Genomic DNA, 25,535 nt, shown 5'->3' with positions numbered 1-25,535 from the left:
CCTGAAATTAACATAATGCTATTTGTCAATTATATCTCAAAAAAATGTTTTTTACAAAAACTAACCTACAGAAAAAATGTGAAGGAGCCTAGATTTACTACTTCTGAGCCAGTAGCTCTAATCTGTTAAAAAACAACCATCCTTGGGCGCCTGGGTGGCTCAGATGGTTAAGCGTCTGCCTTCGGCTCAGGTCATGGTCCCAGGGTCCTGGGATCAAGTCCAGCATCGGGCTCCCTGCTCCTTGGGAGCCTGCTTCTCCCTCTGCCTCTCTCTCTCTCTGTCTCTCATGAATAAATAAATAAAATCTTAAAAACAAAAAAAACAAAACAACCATCCTTGTTCAATTACTTAACTATACTGAGCATTATTTTCCAAACCAATAGCTAGACAACAATGAGACAACTATCTGGATATTTAAAATCTAGCTCACACAGTCCCTGTATCCAATGACATTCTGAAAAAGCAAAATAAACACAACTCAACTATCAACAAAACACATTTTAAGCAGTAGCTTCTTAACTCTATAGGCAACGATTGCCTGGAAGGAGGGAACACATGTATGATTTGGAAAAACACAAAACACCTCCAGTAATTTTGATAGTCTTTCCTTGTTAATAATCAAAAGTTTAGAGAATAGGAATTAAAAAAAGTCAACACTTGGCTTTATATCAAAAACCAATGCCATTATTCACATATTAAAATTTACCTTATTTATGTACAAATCGATATTTTTATATACTTTGATATTCAAGTATCACAAACTTGGAAAACTCAAGTTATTGATAAGTTACTTGTCAAATACTACTTGATAAAGGGGTAAAAGTTTTGTGTGTGTGTTTTTTGAAACATTAGGTATTATAATAGATATGGGTCCAAGATTTTGAGACAATCCTAATTTCATAAGCTAACGCTAGTAAGTTATCACTATCTGCTAATTAAATGAATCCTACTAATATTTTCATTGAAGATCTGCTTATATTGACTTTCACTTACATACAATCAGTGGAAGAGGAAATTTTAAGGGTTACTTTCTATCTTTCCTTTCAAGATTTCTATATAGTCTTGGAAATAGTCTATGTTGTACTCAGAAATCAGGTGAATGGAAATTTCTAGTCTTTTAAATCTTTTTTTTCTTTAAGATTTTATTTATTTATTTGACAGAGACACAGAGAGAGGGGGAACACAAGCAGGGGCGTGGAAGAGGGAGAAGCAGGCTTCCCGCGGAGCAGGGAGCCCAATGCCGGGCTCCATCCCAGGACCCCGGGATCATGACCTGAGCCAAAGGCAGATGCTTAACGACTGAGCCACCCAGGTGCCCCAGGAATTTCTAGTCTTTTAATAGTGAAGTTTTAAAACCTGTTTTAAAATTACAACTAAAGTAGGTAAGTGATTTTTCCAAACTTTGTGAATGACTATTTCCAAATCATTGTTTAGTGAATGACCAAATGTGAGATACATTCTAATCCAAAAAGGATGATAATCTCAGGATTTCAATGGAAAAGACAAATATAACTGAATCAAGTTTATTTTCAATTACAGAAAGATATGTTAGCATAAAAGGCTTGAAGTCTAATGAAGTCTAATAAAAAGAAAACCAAAGAATTTCTGTGTCTCCAAATATGAATATCCCAGGCCATTTAAAAAACTAAAATTGTAATCCACAAAGAAGTTATAGCTCTTTACTGGAAACAGCTAAAATATAATATATATATACACATATATATATTATATATATATTTTTTAAGTAAGCTCTATACCCAACATGGGACTTGAACTCATGATGCAGAGATCAAGAGTTCATGCTCTACCTACTGAGTCAGCCAGGCACCCCAGCTAAAAATAACTTTTTTAAAAAAAAATGTGAGGTACAAACTTCTAGTTATGGAATAAGTATCAGGGATGTAATGTACAACATGATGACTATTGCTAATATTGCTATATGATATATAGGAAAGAGAGTAAATCCTAAGGGTTCTTATTACAAGGAGAAACTATTTTTCCTTTATTTTTTTTTAAAGATTTTATTCATTTGACAGAGAGAGACACAGCAAGAGAAGGAACACAAGCAGGGGGAGTGGGAGAGGGAGAAGCAGGCTTCCTGCCGAGCAGGGAGCTCCATGCGGGGCTCGATCCCAGGAGCCTGGGATCATGACCTGGGCTGAAGGCAGACGCTTAATGACTGAGCCACCCAGGCACCTCATTTTTCCTTTTTTCTAATTGTATCTCTATGAGAAGATAAATGTTAGCTGAGCTACTGTGGTAATCATTACCCAATAAATAAAAATCAAACCATCATGCTGTACAACAAAGACTTATGTGGTGATATATGTAAATTATTTCTCAATAATAGGTGGCTCAGATGGTTAAGCATCTGCCTTTGGCTCAGGTCATGATGTCCAGGTCCTGGGGATCGAGCCCCATGTCTGGCTCCCAGCTCAGCGGGGAGTCTGCTTCTCCCTCTCCCTCTGCCTCTCCCCTTACTTGTGCTCTCTCTGTCTCTCTCAAATGAATAAAATCTTTAAAAAACAATAAAAATAAATAAATAAATAAAATGGGAAAAAAAAGCAAATATCATAATTTGATGGTATCAACCTTTAGGATTATGACATTGCTTTTGTTTGGATTCCAGTTTTACCAAAGCAGTACTCTAGTAATTTGGTCCAGTATAGATTTTGGGAAGAGAATGTCGTAAGTTATTCCAAATAGTTCAAGCCACATGCAAGTTTACCACATAACATTTTTTGTGTATTAGTAAGTCTTTTGTGAGCATGATGTACTCTGATCTGTACTGAGAGAGTTTCTAGACCTGCAGATTTTTGATCTAGATACTGAGTCACAATATACCCAATGAAGATACTATTACAGAGAAGCCATGTCTGAGCAACATCTTTAAACACTATTTAATTTATAAGAAATGTTAAAATAAGGCTATAGGTGATATAAAAACAAGAGGAAATCACATATTGTATACTTAAAAAGTATTCACCCACAACCTATGAAAAGTAACTATAAAAACTACTGTAAAAAAATTTTTTTTAATTTTTTTATTATTATTATAATAAACTCACAACTCTGAGATCAGGACCTGAGCTGAGATCAAGAGTTGGACGCTTAACCAACTGAGCCACCCAGGTACCACTAATTTTTTTAATTTTAAGATTCTGTGTGGAAGACGACTAAATGACTCTTACCTATGGTTTTAAAGCCACTTGGTACCAGAAATAAAATAAAAATAGGATCATACAATCCACAGAGAAAATTGTATTAAAAAACAATTACATTTGGGGTGCCTGGGTGGCTCAGTAGGTTAAGCATCTGCCTCAGCTCAGGTCATGATCCCAGGGTCCTGTGATCAATCCCCAGAGGACAGGCTCCCTGCTCAGCCTCCCTTCTCCTTCTGCCCTTCCCCTGTTCTCTCTCTCTCTAATAAATAAAATCTTTAAAAAAAAAAAATTAGGGCGCCTGGGTGGCTCAGTTGGTTGGGCGACTGCCTTCGGCTTAGGTCATGATCCTGGAGTCCCTGGATCGAGTCCCACATCGGGCTCCCTGCTCGGCAGGGAGCCTGCTTCTCCCTCTGACCTTCCCCCCTCTCATGTGCTCTCTGTCTCTCTCATTCTCTCTGTCTCAGATAAATAAAATCTTTAAAAAAAAAATTAATTTTATACAAGTTGCATGATCACAAAATTCACAAATCAATCCTGCAAAGCTTACTGTTAACAGACTAGTATCAGAAAACATGTTACCGTTTTGCAGCAGATTACTTCTGGTGCCGGCCCAGTCTGATTTCAGCCAGAGGTGTGGCAGACAGTTCTGTACAGTCTCAGACTTCAGGGGGCCAGCATGCTATCACATGCAGGTCTTTCCACATTCTGCCCTAAGGCATCCATAAGTATAAAGGAGTTAACATCCCCCAGGGCAAATTCTCATGCAGGATGAGAGCTGGTAAAGAAATGCTCCAGTCTCTGTATTTCAGCCAAGTAATCCTGGAAGGCATTCTCTGTTTCTCTGAGGTCTCATCAAATCAAATCCCCCCCTGTCTACAGCATCTACCTCAATGGTGCACCCTTATTATAGCTTTGCTTCTTTCCAACTCACTTGTCTGTTCTCTCCTGCTTCTTGGAATCAATTCTCAAAAAACCAAGCACCCATATCCTTGCAAAGCCCGGGCTCTGCTTTTGAATAAACCCAAACACAGTTTTAGCAAATTAAACAAATCAAAATCAATAGTAAAAACTGCACTTTAAATTCATACCTGCTTCAGTACAAACATTTCTCAGGTCTGCTCCATTAAAGCCATCTGAAAGCTTCACAATTGCTTCATAATCTGTTTAGGAAAAAATATTGGAAATTAGAAATAAATAAAAAGATAAAAAAATAAAATAAAATAATTAGACCTTTTCTTGATTTATGCTGATATGGAAAACTTAACTGCAGAGCTTGCTTTGAATTTGATCAACTAGGCATCGTCTCTGTTAACATTCCTCCACAATATTTAGCAAGGCCTTCACAATATTAACCACCAAAAATTATACTTTTGTTAAGTAAACCAGCACTAAACAGAAATACTATACTTCTGAAACTTTAAAACCAAGAAATAGCATCAAGATCTGAAAGTACCTTAACCTGTTTCTATGCAGTGAAAGTTATATACACATGAACTTGAGTTATCTGTGAAGCCATGACTCTTATAAAAACTGTAACCAAATCTTTAATTTGAATAAACCTAGAACATTCAGAACCAACTGTTAACCACAATGAAATTTAGTGACATTAATATAAAATATACCAAAAATGGTCATCAGAAATAATTTTCATATTTTTAATCCTATATTTTTAAACAACTATTTTAAATGGCTAGCTTTTCTGGTTCCTGTGCAAGCTCCAAGTGGTGAGGTATCAGATCTATGATAACAGTAATGGTTATGCAACCTTTTTATCCACATGACAGACTTGAAATAAAGAGTTATTGGTTTGGAATAGGAGTTAAGGACTTGATACAGAATAAGGAGAGAAATAATAAGAGACAGCATGGACTACTACAGTGTAATTCTGATAAGATACCCTTTGTCAGGCCATCTACAGTATGTCAATCTCTATTTGAAATTAGACAGATACTCATTAATTTTCATTCAGGTTCAAGTTCATGTAAGCATCCTGAGAGCAGGGATTCCCAAGGTTAGCACAGTATTTGGCACCTAGCAAGAGCTCAGTATTGAAAAAAACCTATGCCAAAAAATTGGCATCCCTAGTTTAGCTCAGTCTTCCCAGCTCAAAACTATTTTCACATAAGCAATGAGAAAATTAGTGAGAGGCAATAATCAACTATTTGTAATCATTTTTGGACCACTAATTTCTAAGGGTTTGTAAAGCTGCCTGGCAATTATACTAGAACAGTATAATAACCCCCCAGTCAAGGAGTCAGCAAATTTTCTGTAATGGGCTGGAGAGTAAATATTTTAGGCTTTGCAGGCCATGTGGTCTCTGTCAAAACTATTCATTTCTGATATTGTAGTGGGAAACCAGTCACAGACAATATATAAACAAACTGGAGTGGTTGTTACAATAAAACTTTATTTACAGGAAGAGAAGGCAGATAGAATTTGGCCCACTGACCTCTATCCTAGAGTGCACTCTCTCACTTCTGAAGATAACGATTTTATAATTTCTCTCCTGTCCTCAAATGTCTAACAATTCCCCATCTTCACTCTGAATCTGCTTCCTATTTCACTGAGAAAATAAACACATTCAGAAGAAAAATTCTACAAGTTTTTGCCATATTTGAGATACTATCATCATCAGCATCTATTTATTCTGCCTTTCCTCCTATTCTCATAAATGAAAAGTCTATGCTCATAGACAGGGCCAACCTCTCTTCAAGGAAAGTGCATCACCAATCTCTCTCTCTCCTAGATCACTCGCATTAGCATTAAAACGTGTTGTAAATTCTTCCATCTTAAAGCTCCTCCAAATCTTCATCTCCATTTCCACTACAGCTACATTTCTTCTCTTCTCCCTTTGCTGCAGAACTCCTTGAAAGGAATATCTGAACTGGGCGCCTGGGTGGCTCAGATGGTTAAGCGTCTGCCTTCGGCTCAGGTCATGATCCCAGCGTCCTGGGATCGAGTCCCGCATCGGGCTCCCTGCTCCTTGGGAGCCTGCTTCTCCCTCTGCCTCTCTCTCTCTCTCTGTCTCTCATGAATAAATAAAATAAAATCTTTGAGGAAAAAAAAAAAATCTGAACTCAAAGCCTCTCCCTACAGTCTCCTTGAAACCCATCTGAGGTAGGCTCTTACACTCACTGCTCCAAAGAAATTGCTTTGATAACGTCACCAATCATCTCCACATAGTAAATCCAAAGGTCCATTCTCAGAAGTCTTTTTTTCTGACCCACTGTCAGCATTTAACAGAAAATTACTCCCTCCTTGTAACAATTTCTTCATTTATCTTCCAGGACATCACCAGCTCCTGGTTTAATTCCCCTGTGACTATACCTTCTCAGTCTCCTTTGATGGTTTTTCATCTCAACTTCTCAATATTGGAATTATCTCAGCTCAGTTGTTGAACCTCTTCTCCACATTTACTTCCTCAGAAATCTCATCTAATCCCAAGACTTTAAAAATAATTTTATGCTGTTATTATCACAATTATATCACCAGCATAGACCACCCCAATAAACTATTGATGCATATAGAATTACCAATCAACATCTTTATTTGGTATCTAATTGGCATCTCGTTTTTAATATATTCAGAATCAAAGTCCTTATTCCCCCTTTAAAACCTAATCTTTCCAGTCTTCCCCCATTTTAATTGATGACAACTCCATCTTTCTAGTTGTGTGAGTCAAAAATCTAAGTCTTCCCTGGTTCTTCTCTTTAGCTCACACTCCACATCTGATTCATTAGCAAGCCCTGTCACCTCTAATCTCAAAATATGTCCAGAATCTCATTATTTTAAGACTCTGGTACCACCTTGGACCACACCACCATCTTTTGCCTGGATTATTGAAATATCCTCCTAACTGATCCTCTTGTTTCTATCCTTGCCCCTCTACATGCAACCAGATGATCTTATTTAACATAAGTCAATTTCAAAATATTTACAGATGAAATGATACAATGCCTGGGATTTGCTTTTTAAAAATCCAGAAGGAAGGTAAGAGGTGGAAGAGACTACAGATGAAACAAGATTGGCCAAGAGTTAATAATTATTAAAGCTAGGTAGGGGATGAGTAACCTAGGGTTAGAAGTTTGTTATTCTCTTATCTCTACTTGTATGTATTTCTAATTTTCTACACTACAAAGTTAAAAATAACATACGGTAAGATCATATCATTCCTCTGCTCACAATCTTCCAATGACAAAAATAAAAAATAAAATAAAAGCCAAAGTTCCTACACAATGACCTCAATAAGGCTGTACACAATCTGATTCCCATCACTTCTATGACTTCTCTTGCTACCACTGTCCCATTTACTCTGCCAAAGACACCTTGGCATCTTTGCTACTCCTGCAATGTTCCAGCCATACACCTGCTTCAAGGTCTTTCTCTTGCTGTTCCCTCTGTATCATTTCCCCCCAAATACCTATACCTAGTTCCTTCACCTTTTCAGGTCATTGCTTAAAAATCACCTACTTGGTTAAGGCTTCCCTCTGCTTCCCCCACCTCACCTCCATTTAAAAATGTATCTATTCATTCTGGCTCCTGGCATTACCTATTTCCCTTTTCTTGCTTTATTTTTCTCCATAGCACATATCATCATCTAATATACTAAACATTTTACTGACCTTGTCTGTCTTTTCTGACAAGAATATGAGTTCTATAAGGCAGGAGTTTGTCTGTTTTGTTCACTGTTATATCCCCAGCACTTAGAACAATTCCTAACATACAAAAGATGCTCAATAAATATTAGCTGAATTTAAGATCTCCATGTTTGCTGAATTTATTTATTTATTTTTTTATAGCTTTTTTTAATTTATTTATTTGACAGAGAGAAACACAGAGAGAGCAGGAACACAAGCAGGGGCAGAGGGAGACGGAGAAGCATGCTTCCCGCTGAGCAGGGAGCCCGATGTGGGGCTTGATCCCAGGACCCTGGGATCATGACCTGAGCCGAAGGCAGACGCTTAACGACTGAGCCACCCAGGCACCCCTGTTTGCTGAATTTAAAACCAGATTTGGTGGACTATCAGTGATATCTAGTAGCATTTTGCTTCACTTACCCAATGTAAATATACATAAAATAGGTTATTTCCTTACCTATTTCACCATGCTTTGTAATCGGACCTGCATGGATTTTCAATATATCTAATCTTGCTTGTTCGTTTGGTAAATCAATATCTGAAAATAAAAAATTATAAGAAATTCTTTTGCAGTTAGGTTTTTTGTTTTTTTAAACAAAGTAGGGGGTGAGGAAGGGATATGGAAAGAGAAGTGGACATAGACAAAGAGAACATACAGCAGGTAAAGAACTTTAACTCACGTATTTTTCTATCTAATCTTCCTGGACGAAGCAAAGCAGGATCCAGTGTATCTGGTCTGTTTGTAGCCATGATCATTTTAACTCTATGTAGAGTATCAAATCCATCCATTTGATTCAGTAACTAATAAATTTATAAAAATCATTGACAGATTTTTACAGAATATCCCAACCTTTAAAAAATATACAGTACACATCTTCTATATGTCTAATACTATGAAATACATTGTCTACAGATAGTATGCCACCTCCAGAATGACCATTTGATGGACTATCTCTTCTTTCTCTTATATAAAGGGATAGATTTTTCAGCCTTGAAGTTCTGAGATAGATTAATGAACAATGTACCTTCTTATAGCTATCAAAAAGTTTTAATAAATCTGAAGGTTTCCATCTAGCCAAGTGTTATAAAATTAAACTATTTGGATCTGATTTCCAACGTTCAAATTTTTTTCATAGTTACTTTTAAAAACATTATTAATAAAATCTAACGTATACAGTATTACGGTATGCCAAACATAAAATTTACATTCAGATTACCAGATACAATGACATTTCTACTAATCTGATAATAAATATCTTTTCAAATAATTCTACTATACGTAGAAATACTGAGACACTAAGCATATTTCCTTCAATTACTAAAGTTTTCTTGAATAAATATTGAAAAACCTAACTGCATTCAACAAACTCTAAAATATAGCTAGCTTAACAATACGTCTATTTCTTTTCCAAAAATATCTGATAGCTGACAACATTATCAGTTACGTGAGTAAGATTAGCATCAGTGCAGGATGCCTGGGTGGCTCAGCCGTTTAAGCATCTGCCTTCGGCTCAGGTCACGATCCCAGGCTCCTGGGATCGAGTCCCGCATTGGGCTCCTTGCTCAGTGGGTAGCTTGCTCCTCCGTCTTCCTGCTGCTCCCCCTGCTTGTGCTCTCTCTCTCCCTCTCTCTGACAAATAAATGAAATCTTAAAAAAAAGAAAAAAAAGACTAGCATCTGTGTTGTTTCAAAATACTTCAATTGAAGGTTTCCAGGAGTATAGAACTAATTTGAAAATACTGTATATATTTTGAGTAGATCATTATAATTCATAAAGAGTCCTTTTCAAATACCCCTACTGAGAGAGAATTTGACACTATTACTTATGCTACCTAGCTCCTTTGTAGAAGCTGAAAAATGTTTGGGATCTTGCCATCACTTTCACAGAATTTGGAGTGGGGAAAGGCCTTATGTACATTCTAATATTCCATCATCCATCTTCTTCAATTATCAAAACTATTTTATAGTTTCTTCTTATTCTCAGCAAGAGGAAAATGTTAGTGATTTTAGTGATTTAGTCATTCATAATTGTAACTCATTTATTGTCCCCAGTTTCAATACGTCCATTACTTATAAAATGTCTTAATGAAACTAGTGCAAGACCACGTTCTGGTATGTGAATATCAGAAGAATATACAATTTAAATATCTGAATGGCTGGTATGCTCAAAATACACGGAGTAGTATAGCTATACATCATATAGAATTTTGTAAATACCCCTATTACTTTCCAATAAATAGACATTTTCTTACTAGAGATTGTGGTAAAGAAATGTGTTTATTCCTGGCAATATTTTCAAATTTTATACTTAAGTGTGGTTTTTTTTTTTAAGATTTATTCATTTATTTGAGAAAGCCTGCGAGCAGGGGGAGGGGCAGAGGGAAAGAATCTCAAGCAGACTCCCTGCTGAGCATGGAGCCTGACTTGGGGCTTGATCCCATAACCCTGAGATCATGACCTGAGCTGAAATCAAGAGATGGACACTCAACCAACTGAGCCACCCAGCACCCCTTAAGTGTGTTCTTCATTTAAACCATTTTACATATTTTGACCTTCAAATATCCAATGTTTTCATTTAATACACACTGCCTTCTTTTTAAACCCCCTTTACCAAATATTACCTCCATCAAAGTTCTCTGTATCTCTCTATCAGCTGAAGTACCCTCAGAAAACCGACGACCACCTAAAATAATGATATGGAAACTCTCATATGAGTTACTCTTTTCTTCTACAACCATCATTTAAGAAGACAGAATAATAGTGTCTGGAGTTAAAAAATCAAGATAAAAATTAAATAGTAAGAATTATACTGACAAAGTTAGAATTGATTTTGGTATGATGTTTCTCTTTTGTCAATGTCAAATTAAAACTGGTTAAACTTTCTTAAGAATTTTTTTTAAAGTGACATTCATTTTGCTACTTCACACAAATTGCAATCAGAAGTAAAGGAGTGCGGTTCCTTTAGATTTTTAAGAAATTTCCTAACACTTTCAAAAAAAGTTCAAAATAAACTTTAAAAGGTGTTATTCTTACCAATAGCATCTATTTCATCCATAAAAATAATGCATGGTTGATGATCCCTGGCATAATTAAACATTTCTCTGATCAAACGAGCACTTTCACCAATGTACTTGTCTACAATAGAACTAGATACAACCTGATTAAAGGAAAAACATGAAGGTAAACATAAGACAATTCAAATAAAATTTAATTTCAACAGCTACAAAAAGAATCTTCCCTTTACCTTTAAGAAATTGCAGTCCAGCTGGCTAGCAACAGCTCGTGCCAAGAGTGTTTTTCCTGTGCCTAAAATGACAAAAGAAGTCCTAATTAGATGGAAAGCAAAACAAATTCTCAAAAGCCTTTTATATGTTATCCTCTGGACAGTAAATTTTGCAAAATGAAAGCTAAATCCTAAAGAGAATTTCCATTTAAAATTCTAAAGCACTTCAACTTGCAATATTAAAATTTTAAATTTTATTCAAAATATCCCTTATAATTCTAAACATGCTGAATACATATCTTCAAAAATATATCAACCCCTATTTACAGACACTACCGAAGTCTGTTACATTATAATCATTGGTCTATCCTGCATAATGAATGGATCTTTTACCTATGCATGATACTGTAACAACAACTATTGGTTATTTGGAAACTACTGGTTCAGTGAGTTATGAAAATCTTCCAAATGTTGGCATTTTTCATTATATAATATTTAAAAGCCACATTTGTTAATATCACCAATCTCATCTCATCTTTTAAGTATTAACATCAGAAAGTTCTCAGATGGGGGCGCCTGGCTCAGTTGGTTAAGGTCCAACTCTTGATTTCAGCTCAGGTCATGATCTTAGGGTTGTGAGCTGGAGCCCAGCGTTGGGTTCCCTGTTGAGTGTGAAGCCTGCTTAAGATTCTTTTTCCCTTTCCCCTCCTCCCAATCCCTACACATGCGCACTCGCTTAAAAAGTTGTCAGATATAAGTTTTGAAAACATTATAAGTTTTATAATGATGCTAGTCCTTTCATTTGAAAGCTCAAATTTATCACTGGCTACAGATGGTGTCAGTTGTTTTAACGTAACAGGCTAACTTCATTCATTTTTGAAAAAAAAGGTTTGCCAGATAAGCAATAACCAGTCTGAATAATCAAAAACCAGTCTGACAATGACAGAATGTCTGTAAATTATGTTTTCAAGTAAAAATGCTATTCTATGAAAAGCAGCTAATTTAGCTGACAACTCAAGGCACAAGTGCTTTTCCTAGAGATAACTATCCTATTCAGGATGCAACAGAAATACTTTACATGTATTTCCCATTTGATCACATAGAATATAAAACATTATTCAAAGATCAGGATTTAATAAAAATAACTTTTACGGCTTCACCAAGAACAACTAAAAGTGAAACACATTTTTTTAAATACTGCAAGTATGAGCAGTCAATAACACAGTGACTACTTGTACCATTTCATGTCACTGACTTAACTGACTCATGCTATGGAATGAGCAGTTTTACCCACACTGCTTTTCCACCATCAGCACAGAAGTCAACAGAGTGAAAATGGCAACTAACGTCTTAAGTATTATCGAAGTAAGGTTTGACTTGGCAGACTCCCTCGAAGTGTTTCAGGAACAGCCAGAGGTCTGTGAACCACACAGGACCAATGCACCAGAATCATATGGCATGTTAAGATGCACATCCTATGAGGCACAAAAGGACTAAGCATACCTGAGAGAATAGTAGACAGACATCTCCTATTTCTTCCTTACTCTAAACAGAGTGTAGGCTAAAATAGCCCACATTAAATTTTCACCTTACTTTTTTTATTCCTTAATTCATTCATTTATTAGTAGGTCAGACATAATTCAACACTAACCTGGTGGTCCATATAACAAACAGCCTTTTGGAGGTATTATTCCTACACGCTGGAATAATTCTGGGTTTGTAAGAGGTAATTCTATCACCTAGAAAAGAAGTTGACTGTTTCTTAAAAAGTCAGTAAAGATTTTGATGAACTTTAAAATACTTTAAGTGAAATATCAGCATAGTTAGATATATACATTATAATTCATAATAGATCTAAAATTCCATGCTATGTAAAGCCATTTACTAGAGGTTATTCTTCAGGTAGATTTAAGAGATATTTTTTTAATTATGTAAAAATTAAAAAGTCTGTAGCTCTTTTAACAAACTATACACTTGACTAAAGTGATGGTTACACAAGCACCTAATTTATCAAAACATATTTGAATTGTACACTTAAAATCTGTGCATTTTACTGAATGTAAATTAAGCCTCAATGAAAAATCACACTACAAAAAAGTCAGGTAAGCAAAAAAGAAAAAACAAAAAAGATCTGTATTATTTTGCATTTGGGACTACAACACAAAATAATTATAAAATGGGGAAATTTAGTAAGTTAGGACTGCCATTAGGAGAAAAGGCATATAAAATTTTCATACTGTCATTTTGTCATAGCAGCCTTAAAAGAATCATATTTCAGGGCACCTGGCTGGCTCAGTTGGGACAGCATGTGACTCTTAAATCTTGGGATCGTGAGTTCAAGCCCTACAACGGGTGTTGATTATGAAAAAAAATAAACTTTAAAAAAAAAAGAACCATATATTCTGCTCTCAATCTCCTACTAAGATTGATTCAAGCAAAGAAAGCTGGAGAATAAAAAAAAAAGAAAGAAAAAAGCTGGATAATAGAAAAATTGAGGGTGTGACTGCCCAAATTAAACTCCTTATAGTACCAGTAACTTGAGAAATAAGCTTCTATTGAAGAGTCATGTCCACCAGGTATGATTAAAATAAACAAAAAGTGTAAGAAATCAATATTCTTAGCGTCTGCAGATGGAAGAGAGTATTGCATGTGCATGTTTTGTGGGGGGGGTGTGTGTGTGTATGAGAGAGAGACACACACACAAAGACTTTCTGCTTCTATGGCTGATGCAGCAAATCACTGTAAAAGACAAGATCTCACAGTTCCATGAAGCACTCATTCTTCCTCTGCTGCCCTTTCATTAACTACAAAGTGAGAATAGACTTTTATTTGTAATGATGCTAGTCCTTCCTCAAGTATGGTCAAAACAATTTGGTTTCATAATCACCTGGAATGCTTGTTTAAATGCTAACTCCTGTGTCCCACCCCCAATCTACTGCATCAAAATCATGCAGAGAGCCTAGGAATCCGTATCTTTAATAAGAGTTCCAGAAAACTTAATATGCTAATGTCTGCAAACTACTGGCTTAGCACTTAAATCAGATGATATAAGCCATACTAACTATCCTCATTTATTCCTAAACATTTCCATCCTCAATTAAGATGAAACCAATAGGACAATGTAATTTGCTTTAAAGAGAATTGTTGGGGCGCCTGGGTGGCTCAGATGGTTATGTGTCTGCCTCCAGCTCAGGTCATGGTCTCCAGGTCCTAGGATCGAGGCCCGCGTCAGGCTTCCTGCTCAGTGGGGAGTCTGCTTCTCCCTCTCCCCTCTGCTTATGCTCTCTCTCAAATGAATAAATTTTAAAAATCTTTAAAAAAAAAAAAAAAAAGGACAGGGTGCCTGGGTGGCTTGGTCGTTAAGCATCTGCCTTTGGTCCAGGTCATGGTCCCAGAACAGCCCTGCATCAGGCTCCCTGGTTGGTGGGAAGCCTGCTTCTCCCTCTCCCACTCCCCCTGCTTGTGTTCCCTCTCTCGCTGTGCCTCTCTTGTCAAATAAATAAAGTCTTTAAAAATAAAAAATGAAAAAAGGAGAATTGTTAAGAAGCCATCTGTGCTATGAAGCAAGGAAATCCTGATTTGATTCTTCACCCAAGAGTTTAAAAGGTTTAAGCTACCTAAAGCCAATATTTTTCTTAAATGGCAGCAAACAGCTTTATCAAAACAAAATATTTAAGGTTCAGGGGCACTTGGCTGGCTCAGCTGGTGAAGCATGCGACTCTTAGTCTTGGGGTTGTGAATCTGAGCCCCACATTAGATGTGGAGATTACTTAAAAAAAAAAAAATTTTAAATCTTAAAAAAAAAAATTTAAGGTACAGGTAACTTACTTTAAGGATGGGAAGCTAGGGCGCCTGGGTGGCTCAGTCGGTTGAGCGACTGCCTTCGGCTCAGGTCATGATCCTGGAGTCCCGGGATCGAGTCCCGCATCGGGCTCCCTGCTCGGCAGGGAGTCTGCTTCTCCCTCCGACCCTCCCCCCTCTCATGTGCTCTGTCTCTCATTCTCTCTCTCAAATAAATAAATGAAATCTTTAAAAAAAAAAAAAAAAAAAAAAAGGATGGGAAGCTAACATTAATAAGGTTCTGGGAAAAACTGTATTACACACGATCCAAATGTACTCTGACCCCAGTAACCTATGATAACCAAACCACAAATGGCATGGGCATTAGATTTATATCAATTATTAGCTTTTTTTTTCTTTTTTTGTCACAAAAAGAGCAGGGTTTTCTAACACCAAATTATCTCCAAATTAACAATACCTATAATTTTCATAGCTAGAAATTCAGTGCTATTTTTCTCTCAGCAAGATTTTAAATGTATAATATTGAGTAACCACTATTTGGACAAAGTAATCTTTCATTCTTTCTCCCTTTGGGTGTCTTAAAACCAGTACTATCTATTAGTAAGTTCAGAGAACAAAGCATACACTACCAACCTCTCTTAATTCCCGAATCTGTTCTGATAGTCCCCCAATCTCAGAATAAGAAACATTCCCAGGGTCCTCATGAGACATGTTGTAGACCAATGGATCCACCTCTCGTGGCAAATATCTATAATGATAAGATATGTATTTTTCTTTTACAAGATGTATTTTCTCTCAGCCTATAGACAGAGTATAAATGACTTGCTTATGCAAGCACTTGTAGATGATCTCCTAAAAATGCATTTACATTAAATAGAAATTAGTAAAAGGGGAAAAACGGCAAGATACTCATTGATCTCAAAAAGCATATATTTTGGGGGCACCTGGGTGGCTCAGTCAGTTAAGCATCTGCCTTTGGCTCAGGTCATGATCTTAGGGTCCTGCAATAGAGCCCCACTTCAGGCTCCCTGCTCAGCAGGGAGTCTGCTTCTCCCTCTCCCTGGGCCCTTCCCACCCCCAACACCCCCCCACCCCACTCATGCACACACCTCTCTCTCTCAAATAAATAAATAAAGTCTTAAAAAAAAAAAAAAGCATGTATTTGGGGTTTTTTTTAATTATGTTCAATTAGCCAACATAGAGTACATCATTAGTTTTTGATGAAGTGTTCAACGATTCATTAGTTGAGTAGAACACCCAGTGCTCATCACCACACATGCCCTCCTTAATACTCATCGCCCAGTTACCCCGTCCCTCCACCCCCCAAAGAAGCATATATCTTGGCTAAAATCTTCCCTCTGTTAAAATAAAAGTAAAATAAATAGAATAAGAAACCTACCTCATGATAGTTAGTGTAGTCATATCCAAAGCAACTCTTGTTCCTGGCTTCAGCTTACTTTTATCAAGCTAATTTTATAAAACAAAAAGTGTTATGTAACAGTTAAAAGGGGAAATAATACTCTAACGAGCACAATATTTAGAAGTCAGATAATTACTTTCACCCTTCAGAGAGAACACTAATATCAGATTATAAACACCATGCCGACAGACGGGCTTATAAAGGTCATAATTCAAAGTTATTTTCCTTAAAAGAATGCCCTTTATGCAATCTCAGGGTGAAATGTGAAATCACTGATATATAAAGTTTGTGGTGGAAAAGGCCTTATTTTTAAAGAAAGAAATGGGTATTAGTATTTTACTTTCAAAGGCTATTTCATACAGTTTTGCTCATTATTTTGATTCAGGCACTATAGTATAATGACTTTGGCAATTGGTACCAAAGTATTTATACAGAAATCTCTAAGTGAACATTTTGGGGGAAGGAAAGGGAAGCACTTTAAAGGTATGCCCTTTATTTTTTTTTTCTTTTAAAGTCTATTTTTATTTATTTTTTATTAAATAAATTTGGCACATAACATTGTGTAAGTTTAAGTTTCAGATGTACAGTGTTAAGCATCTGCCTTCGGCTCAGGTCATGATCCCAGGGTCCTGGGATCGAGTCCCTCATCGGGCTCTCTGCTCCTTGGGAGCCTGCTTCTCCCTCTGCCTCTCCCTCTCTCTCTCTGTCTCTCATGAATAAATAAATAAAATCTTAAAAAAAAAAAGATGTACAGTGTTACTTTGGTACTATGCCCTTTAGATTTATTTTAAAAACTATAGCTTTGGGGGCACCTGGGTTATTATTTGTTGGCATTTTTTATGACAGCAAAATGAAATTTGCAGTTATTTCAATTTGCCTATTCTAATCTAAACGAACTCATACAAAATCAACTTAGGCTACAGAAAAGTCTTTGAGTAACATTTCTGAATGTTTAAATATAAAACATAAGTAATTGACAGGGTCTAAGTCTCTTCAAAAAAGACATTAAAATAAAATGGTCTGAGATAGGGGGCGCCTGGGTGGCTCAGTCATTGAGCGTCTGCCTTCGGCTTGGGTCATGATCCCAGTGTCCTGGGATCGAGCCCCACATCAGGCTCCCTGCTCAGGGGGAAGCCTGCTTCTCCCTCTCCCATTCCCCCTGCTTGTGTTCCTGCTCTCTCTATCTCTCGCTCTGTCAAATAAATAAATAAAATCTTAAAAAAAAAAAAAAAGGTCTGAGATATTTTCCAATTCTAAAATTCTTAGATTTCGGGGTGCCTGGGTGGCTTAGTCGTTAAGCGTCTGCCTTTGGCTCAGGTCATGATCCCAGGGTCCTGGGATTGAGCCCCACGTCGGGCTCCCTGCTCGGCGGGAAGCCTGCTTCTCCCTCTCCCTATGCCCTTGCTTGTGTTCCCTCTCTCGCTGTGTCTCTTTGTCAAATAAATAAATAAAATCTTTAAAAATAAAAAATAAATAAAAATAAAATTCTTAGATTTCTAAATACGTAGAGCTTACCGAGGCAATGTGGTCAGAGTAGAAAATAGAGAATACCAAGTCAATGTCCATGCTTTGAGTCCAAGTTTTGTTAGTTATATCTGAACAAATCACCTCTAGTAGGAGTTATGGGCATAATGCCTGACCTGCTTACCTCAAGAATTAAATAACATATATGAAAGCACTTTTACCAAAGCACTGTACAGATGTAAAGTGTTACCTGTCGACGACAACCCACAACATATCTTGGTCCATTTGTAGCTTTAACAATGACTAAAGGAAGAAAATGAAAGGACAAACTGAAAAATAGAAAGTGGAAAATAAATACATATATCCACATTGATGGCAGGTTGAGTTTTATTTCTGTCCTCCAAAAAGATAATAATTGAAAGAAAACTCAGTCTATGCAAAAATATCATCTACCTTTATTATTATCATTAAACTAATAAGCATTTCAAAAGTTCATGGTGGGAGGAAGGGGAGTCTACTCTTCTTTTCTTTACTAATTAACAGTCCAATCCACTTACATTTTTCTTCAGTTAGTTGCTTAAGTACTTCACCCACAATCTGGGGGGGGGGAAAAAAGGCATTACTTTTTGCCAATAACTAAAAAACAAATTGCCATCACTCCTTATACCCCAAACTCCATTACCTACCTGTCCAACACTCTGTAGGGCCTTCAGATCATTTTCAGACTTTTCATACTGCTTGGTAAGTTCTTTTAATTGTTCCCTTACTGAAATAATATAATTTGAACATTTTTAATTAAACAATAATCTAAATGAGTTTAAGTCACTAAGTATCACTTTACTTAAGTCTATTTCAGTCTATTTCACTTTACATATATTTTATATCCATTGTATGAAACCACAAAAGAAATAATGCTGTTTGTAGGGGACATGTTTAAAAATGAAATGTTACAGAAAAAGCACATTTTAATTTTCTTGATTGGCAATACTTGTTCAAGCACATTCATAACATTGCTACATTCTTAACAGATATTGACACTCTTTGAGACTACAAATCCGAATGATAAAAGAGACCCTTCCTCACCTCTTCAGCTACCCGCATGGATTATTACTCTATGGCCTTCGACCCTAAATAAGGTCAACAGGTGCAGTGATCTACAGAATTATATGGTTACGTTCTTTCTCCATTTAATCAAACCACTCAGGCTTTTCAATGAAGGTGCACTACGAAAAAATGTAAGCACCCTTTTAGTTCAGGAGGTAAGAGAAACTTGTGTGCCTGATGGGAGTACTCAAAAGACGAGGAAAGACGAGGAGGGTTATTATGACCCACCGATGGACTCCTCTCTCAAGCTCCGCTCTGGCTTTCCACACCAATAACAAGCCAGTACCTCGAGTCTCATCTCTTGCTTGAGTTTCCTTGACTCACGTCTCTCCTCTCTGGGTCCCGGGACTCACTTACGCCGCCCTCCTTGCACCCCAACCTGGCAAACATCCCTGGCCCACTTCTTCCTCACTCCTCCTCTAGTCCTCTTCCACTTCCATCTCAGAACTGGGGATGTTCTCTCTGTCACCTGGAGCAGACTGGGCCGTTTCTACGCACGAAGAGGCTGTGCTTCCCAAGCTCAGGGCCGATGACAAAGCGCCTTGTCCCTGGACCGAGGCCTTCTTATCCCGGGGCTCGGTTGCCGGGCTCGGCCAAGGGCCTCTGCTTTGTTAGAGACAGAAGCACGTCCAGGGATAGGATTGTGTGGAAAGAAAGGTTCACTCACACTCCTTGAGACGGCCGTCGATCTCCTTGTGCTCCAGCAGTTTCTTGCGGTAGTCCTGAAGCGCCTTATCTCTAGGGTCCGCCATGATGAGAAGCCGTCGCTCATAGGGGATGCCGGGAATGGCCATGGCCGCCCGGGCGGGGGAAGGGGCGGGGCGAGGGAGGAAAGCCTCCCGGGGGGGCGCGGAATTGTGGATGACCCCGCCCCTTCCGGTTGGCTCCGCCTCTGTACTCCACTCCTCCCTCTGCGGCGTCTCGTTTCGCCTACAGCGCCGTCGCTCACCGAAGAAGGCCTCCACACACACCGTCCCCTGCAGGTCGTGCTAGGTAGAGCAGAGAGCTGTTGTCCTGGTCGTCCCCTCACGTCTCGATATTGTTAAACCACTGGCTGTCCTGGAAACCACGGAAGACTTTGTGATAAACTGAGATGGCAGTGAAGTTGGCCATGTGCAGTCTCTCTAAATAGTTCTAGTGGACTATCGGGTAACACAGATAGCCTATTGGGATAACACTATTATCAAGGACCTTCAGGAACGGGAGGAGGCGATTTTATTCACTTACTCATTCAGTGAATGAGGTACTAAGGATACGATCTGGTGGGGAGATTAAAAAATAATTTCAGGGTGTAATTAATACTATAATGGAAATAAAACATGGTGATGTTATAGAGCAAGGTAAGGAGAACTTATTTAGAAGGCATCTGACATAGGAGCCAGCCAAGCAACCAAGTGGAGAAGAACCTTCCAGACAGAGGAAACAGCAAGTGCAAAGATCTTGAGGTAAAAAAGAGGTTGGCTCATTTCTAGGAACAGAAAGGAGGCCAATGAGACCGGAAGAGGGTGGGTTATAGAGATACAGGGCACAAGATAAAGGCGATGAGGTAGTTAGAGTCAGGAACTTGTTAGAGTCTGACAGAACTTGCTTTGGACAAATTATTTAATCTCTCAAAATCTCTATAAAATGAGCATTATAATTGTACCTATCTCATAGGGATATCATAGTATTAAATAAGATATGTGCCTATAGCTATTAACACAATGTCTGGCACATAGTAAGTACTCAATAGTGATTTTAAATTATTTAAGGGTAGAAATAACCTCGATTTTTGCAGAACAGATCCCCATTGCTGTACCTCTTACAAGCATTGTTCCTGGGGATAATTTATTGTTGTTCCAATAGACTAAGTCAAAGTCCCTAAATAGGGGCGTCTGGGTGGCTCAGTCGTTAAGCATCTGCCTTCAGCTCAGGTCATGATCCCAGGGTCCTGGATCGAGTCCCGCCTCGGGCTTCCTGCTCGGCAGGAAGCCTGCTTCTCCCTCTCCCATTCCCCCTGCTTGTGTTCCCTCTCTCACTGTGTCTCTCTCTGTCAAATAAATAAATAAAATCTTTAAGCAAAAAAAAAGTCCCCAAATAGACTCCATTTGATCTTATCTTACACAGTGGCCCTGGATATTTGAGTTTAAAAGGTATTTCTACATATACATATAAAGTGCAAATTTATGTGAATTAAATTACCAAAAGTCACATAAAACAGGTCTTCAAATTTTTAGGAAAAAAATCTCATGGGAATTACATGACTACTGTTTTTCTAAAAAAAATTCTGTTTTTCTAAATATAATTGAAAATTGCAGTAGCTAATAAACAAGGAAGATGGATTGAGCAGGGATAGTCCCTTCTCCTTCTCAGCTGCAAGTATTCTGGTCAAACTAGTCCAACAATAGCAAAATGTATCACCTCTGACATTATGAAGTAAAGAAGAGAGGATGAGACAGAGAAAAAAGACAGCTCGGTTTGGTTCAATTCAATAAATATTTATGAGCACATACTGGTGTGTTATTTCAACATAACACACCAAAATTTTAAACTCCCTTGACCCTTGTTCTTTTTCTGTCACCCATCTGGCAAAAGTCCAACTTCAGATGGACTATTTTCTACATGGCTGCTCCAGAACAGCCCCTTTTTCTTTCTTTTTTTTTTTTTTTCTTTCTTTCTTTCTTTCTTTCTTTCCTTTCTTTCTTTCTCTTTCTTTTTCTTTCTTTTTCTTTCTTTCTTTCTTTCTGTCTGTCTTTCTTTTTAAGATTTATTTATTTGAGAGAGAGCAGGCACAGACAAGTGGGGAAATGGGCAGAGGGAGAGAACTTTCAGGCAGACTCCCCGCTGAGTGCAGAAGCCCAACTCTGGGCTGGATCCTATGACCCATGAGATCATGACCTGAGCTGAAAACCAAGAGTCAGATGCTTAATTGACTGAGCCACCCACACCCAGGCGTCCCCTGTTTCCTTTTCATATGCACCCATAAGACTGTATTCCTCTCCATCAGAAACGGAGGCTTCCTGCCAGCAGTGGTGCAGGTGAGCCATCTTGGAAGGAGAGCCTCCAACCCTACGGCAGCCTTCAGCTGACTGAGGCCGTAGTCTTGATTGCAACACAGTGAGAGACTGAGTCACACACCCAGTTCAACTGCTCCTGAATTGCTGGTCCACAAAAACTGTGAAGTGATCAGTGTTCAGTGTTTTACGCCATTAAATTTTGTGGTAATCTGTTACACAGGGATAGATAACTAATAGGACAAGAACTGGTATTTTTCTAGAGAGAAATTGGGAAACTACCAGATAGGCAAGTAGCAACTATTTTTGCTCCCACATCAGCCGCAACTCTCGAGATTTTGGAAATTTGTCATCCCAAATATCTACCCCAAATGCCTACCGGAATGCATGTAGTTGAATGTATGCATGGCTAAGCAGTAAGATGTTGAGGTAGGAATAGAAGTTAGAATTCTTATGCTTCTGGGAAATACTTTTCTTTAATAAAGTAATATATAAAGACTTTTTTTTTAAGTACCACAACACCTAGATAGAAAAAGAGGAGTCCACTGCCCCACCTTATTCTACTCCTGGGTCTTATTCCTCAACTCTTTAACATGTTCCTTCTACATTTTCTTTCTAAATAACATGCTTATGCTGCTATTTCTTGATGAACCAATTTTAGGATTTATCTTTGACTTGCTAATAAAGAAGATAAAGATGTAGCACCCTTATATCACTCCAGATCCCCACTTTCCCTACCACCATCCTCCAGGTATACAATATATACAAGTTTGGTTAAATCACCATCCAGTATTTGTCTTATTGTGGAGCTATGGAAATCAAAGCAATATATAATAGGTACATTTTATTGTACAATTGTTTGAACTTCCTAGAATTAAAGCTGCCCCATTTTTTAAATGTTCTTTTTTTTTTTTAATGACTTCTCCCCACTTTACAATATAATTGTTAACTTCCCCTGAAGAGTGTTTTTCCTAAAGTCAGTCACATCAGGTTTCCCTTCAATTCACCTAGTTACACTCCCCTGGAGGCCTCCCCGCTGTCTAATCTAGGCCCTAGGTCTGTTACACGGCTGTCTTCTCGGAACTTTAACTCCTCTCTTGGGTGCTATCTTTTCTTTCTGAATACCCATGTTTCCTCATTTCTGGTTTACTCCTTTGGTTGGATCATATCCTCCCATAAATTGTCTGAGAAAGGATTTAAAGATGTACATTATTCTTCATATATAACAATACTTTAATAATTCTATTCTCAGGGGTGCCTGGGTGGCTCAGTCAGTTAAGCGGCTGCATTCAGCTCAGGTCATGATCCCAGCGTCCTGGGATCGAGTCCCACATCGGGTTCCTTGATCAGTGGAGAGCCTGCTTCTCCCTCTCCCTCTGCTGCTCCCCCTGCTTGTGCTCTCTCTCTCTCACTATCTCTCTCCCTGTTTCAAATAAATAAATAAAAAATAAGAATTCTATTCTCAGACTTGATTAATAGCTTGGCTGGCTAAAGAATCCTCAGAAGTTTGAGGGCCTTGCTCCATTGTCCTGGAGCTTCCAGTGCTTCTGATTCTTAATTCTTTGTAGGGAACCAGGTGTTTTGTTTTTCTTTCTGAAAATTTTACCTCTGTTAGGGGCATTTTCCACCCAATAGACCGGGCCCTCAGTGTACCTATCAATCCAGATAGCCATCCTTCAATTTTGGCTATTTTCCTGAATAACCTCTAAGACGATTTCCTCTCTGTTTTCATGTTCTCTCTTACTGGTACACTTATTAGTCAGACTCTGCTCTCCTTGAATTAACCCTCTATTTTTTCCATCTCTTCTCATCTATTTCTACCTCTTTTTTTTTTTATATCACTATCTAGGAGATTTCCTTAATGTTTCCTCTAATATTTTGGTGAAAACTTTTTATTTTGGCTATCATATATTTAGCTTCCAAGATCTCTTTCTTGTTCTCTAGTTGTTCCTTTTTTTTTTTTTTTTAAGATTTTATTTATTTATTGGCAGAGAGAGAGAGAGAGAGAGAGAATACAAGCAGGGAGAGTGGGAGAGGGAGAAGCAGGCCTCCTGCTGAGCAGGGAGCCTGATCCCAGGACCCTAGGACCATGACCTGAGCCGAGGGCAGACACTTAACGACTGAGCCACCCAGGTGCCCCTCTAGTTGTTCCTTTTTATAGACTCCTGTTCTTATGTGTTTGGTGATATGATTATAGCTTTTTATTTGTCTTTCTTTCTTCCCTCTTTGTTTCCTCAAAGTTCCTATTTTCTTATTTGCTTTGGTCTATTTCATGTTGGAGGCTTTCCTTAACAATCTTGTTAGCCTTGGTATTCTGATCATATACTGAGTCATTAAATAAAAGAAGAATTCTGAGTGTGTGAGTGGGGGGCACTAACTGTTCTGTTGTTTTTGATGCTGTTGTTTATTCCTGGAAGAATTCTCCACTCTCCTTTTAGAATGGGAGAGGAGGAAATCAGGCATGAGGGGGTGACTGGAAAGCAGGAATGCATAAGGTCTACAGGTTTGGAGCTGAGTGTTACAGGTGGTCTGCTGGAGGTAAGGGAGGCATTTTAATATTCAGCAAGGAGGGGCTTCACTTAATCAACCCTTCTTTCATTTTGGAACTCTCTCCCCTCTCTCTGTCAATGTGCTGAGTCTAGAGTCCCTGAGTTTGTAGCCACTCTTGTTTCTTGACTGGACAATCTTGATCTTGAAATGTGTTCTAAATGAATTTTAGATAAGTTTCTTTTATTTTTTTCTAATCCATCAACTGGTAGTTGAGCTCCTGCTTTATCATCAATTTTCCCACATCCATACCTTTTGTGAATTTTCTCGTCAATTCCAATTCTCTTGTGTCCTCAGTCCCATCCAAATTTACTTCTGCCCAAAATGATTGCTTTGCCTCTAAGCTTATAATGTTTGTTTGAAACATAATCACATGTTGCCCTGTGACATCTCATGCTGTTATCTTCTCAAGTTCATTATTTAATTTACGTGTACATTCATTAATTCACTCAAAAGTCATCTTGTGAAACTCACACACTAAGTGCTGAGGAAGCTGAGACTACCAAGGCAAGTTCTCTACCCCTCTGTTGAATGGGGAGAACATTTACATAAATACATATTTGATTCCACATACTAAGCACAATTATATGAGCTTATAGAACCAAAAAGGAGAAACCTAATCCAACCACAGAGGAGTTAGGGAAGACTTCATGGAGGTAGCAGTTGCCTGAGCTTAATCTTAAAGGAGTTAGCCAGATGAAGTGAGGATGGTCCATATAAGGCAGGGCAAAAAACATTTCAGGAGTGGACACAGAGTGAGTAAAAACATGGAGGGTGGAAACAAGGTCTATACGGGGAATTGTTAATAGTTCAGTGACTGTAAGGCAGAGAGGTATTAGAGATATAGCTGGAAAAATAGGTGAGGCCAGATCATGGGGACTTTGAATATCATGCTGAGAATCTTGAATTTGATTCCTCAGATAGTGGGGAGCATTGGAGTTTTTAAACAGATGTGATGTGGTCAGATTTATATTTTTGAGAAATCAGGCTAGCATGGAGGCTGTTTTTTGTGGGGTTTCTTTTTTTTTTTTTTTTTTTGAGGCTGTTTTTTGATGGGGACAAGCTTAGAGCCTGGGTGATCATTTAAGAAAATGTGACAATAAATCAGGTGAGTGACAATAAGGGCTGAAACTAACTCCTTGGTCATAAAGATGGAGAGCAGGGAATAAATTGAAGAAAGAA

At 38.0% G+C, this 25,535-nt stretch overlaps 1 protein-coding gene across 6 annotated transcripts in view; it reads right to left on the bottom strand.

Annotated features, from left to right (window-relative positions):
• The window catches only part of PSMC6 (proteasome 26S subunit, ATPase 6), a 29,841-nt gene that overhangs the window by 1,036 nt on the left and 3,270 nt on the right, over window positions 1–25,535 (bottom strand). Inside the window, exons 2-15 of one of the 6 annotated variants that reach the window (XR_006795065.3) lie at window positions 19,481–19,872; window positions 18,396–18,475; window positions 18,267–18,306; window positions 17,960–18,012; window positions 16,225–16,292; window positions 15,459–15,573; window positions 12,676–12,763; window positions 11,046–11,107; window positions 10,835–10,958; window positions 10,423–10,484; window positions 8,482–8,602; window positions 8,259–8,339; window positions 5,614–5,727; window positions 4,253–4,324 (exon numbers count right to left, since the gene is read on the bottom strand). Coding sequence is in view for 5 of the 6 variants with exons in the window: in XM_064571071.1 (XP_064427141.1) it covers window positions 3,828–3,874; window positions 4,253–4,324; window positions 8,259–8,339; window positions 8,482–8,602; window positions 10,423–10,484; window positions 10,835–10,958; window positions 11,046–11,107; window positions 12,676–12,763; window positions 15,459–15,573; window positions 16,225–16,292; window positions 17,960–18,012; window positions 18,267–18,306; window positions 18,396–18,475; window positions 19,481–19,607 (1,140 nt within the window). In the remaining variant the exon portion in view is untranslated. Of the gene's footprint in view, window positions 1–3,583; window positions 3,875–4,252; window positions 4,325–5,613; window positions 5,728–8,258; window positions 8,340–8,481; window positions 8,603–10,422; window positions 10,485–10,834; window positions 10,959–11,045; window positions 11,108–12,675; window positions 12,764–15,458; window positions 15,574–16,224; window positions 16,293–17,959; window positions 18,039–18,266; window positions 18,307–18,395; window positions 18,476–19,282; window positions 19,461–19,480; window positions 19,873–25,535 lie in introns of those variants that run through there. The other 5 variants (XM_064571071.1, XM_045900866.3, XM_064571072.1 and 2 more) reach the window with 5 other exon arrangements.

The sequence above is a fragment of the Mirounga angustirostris genome, unplaced genomic scaffold (assembly GCF_029215605.1).
Source record: "Mirounga angustirostris isolate CCGP_5_RB_7025 unplaced genomic scaffold, mMirAng1.0.hap1 SCAF_9, whole genome shotgun sequence".
In the NCBI taxonomy this organism is placed as follows: Eukaryota; Metazoa; Chordata; class Mammalia; order Carnivora; family Phocidae; genus Mirounga; species Mirounga angustirostris.
Note: the sequence above shows the minus strand (reverse complement) of the source record. Positions and strands in the feature narration are given on the sequence as shown.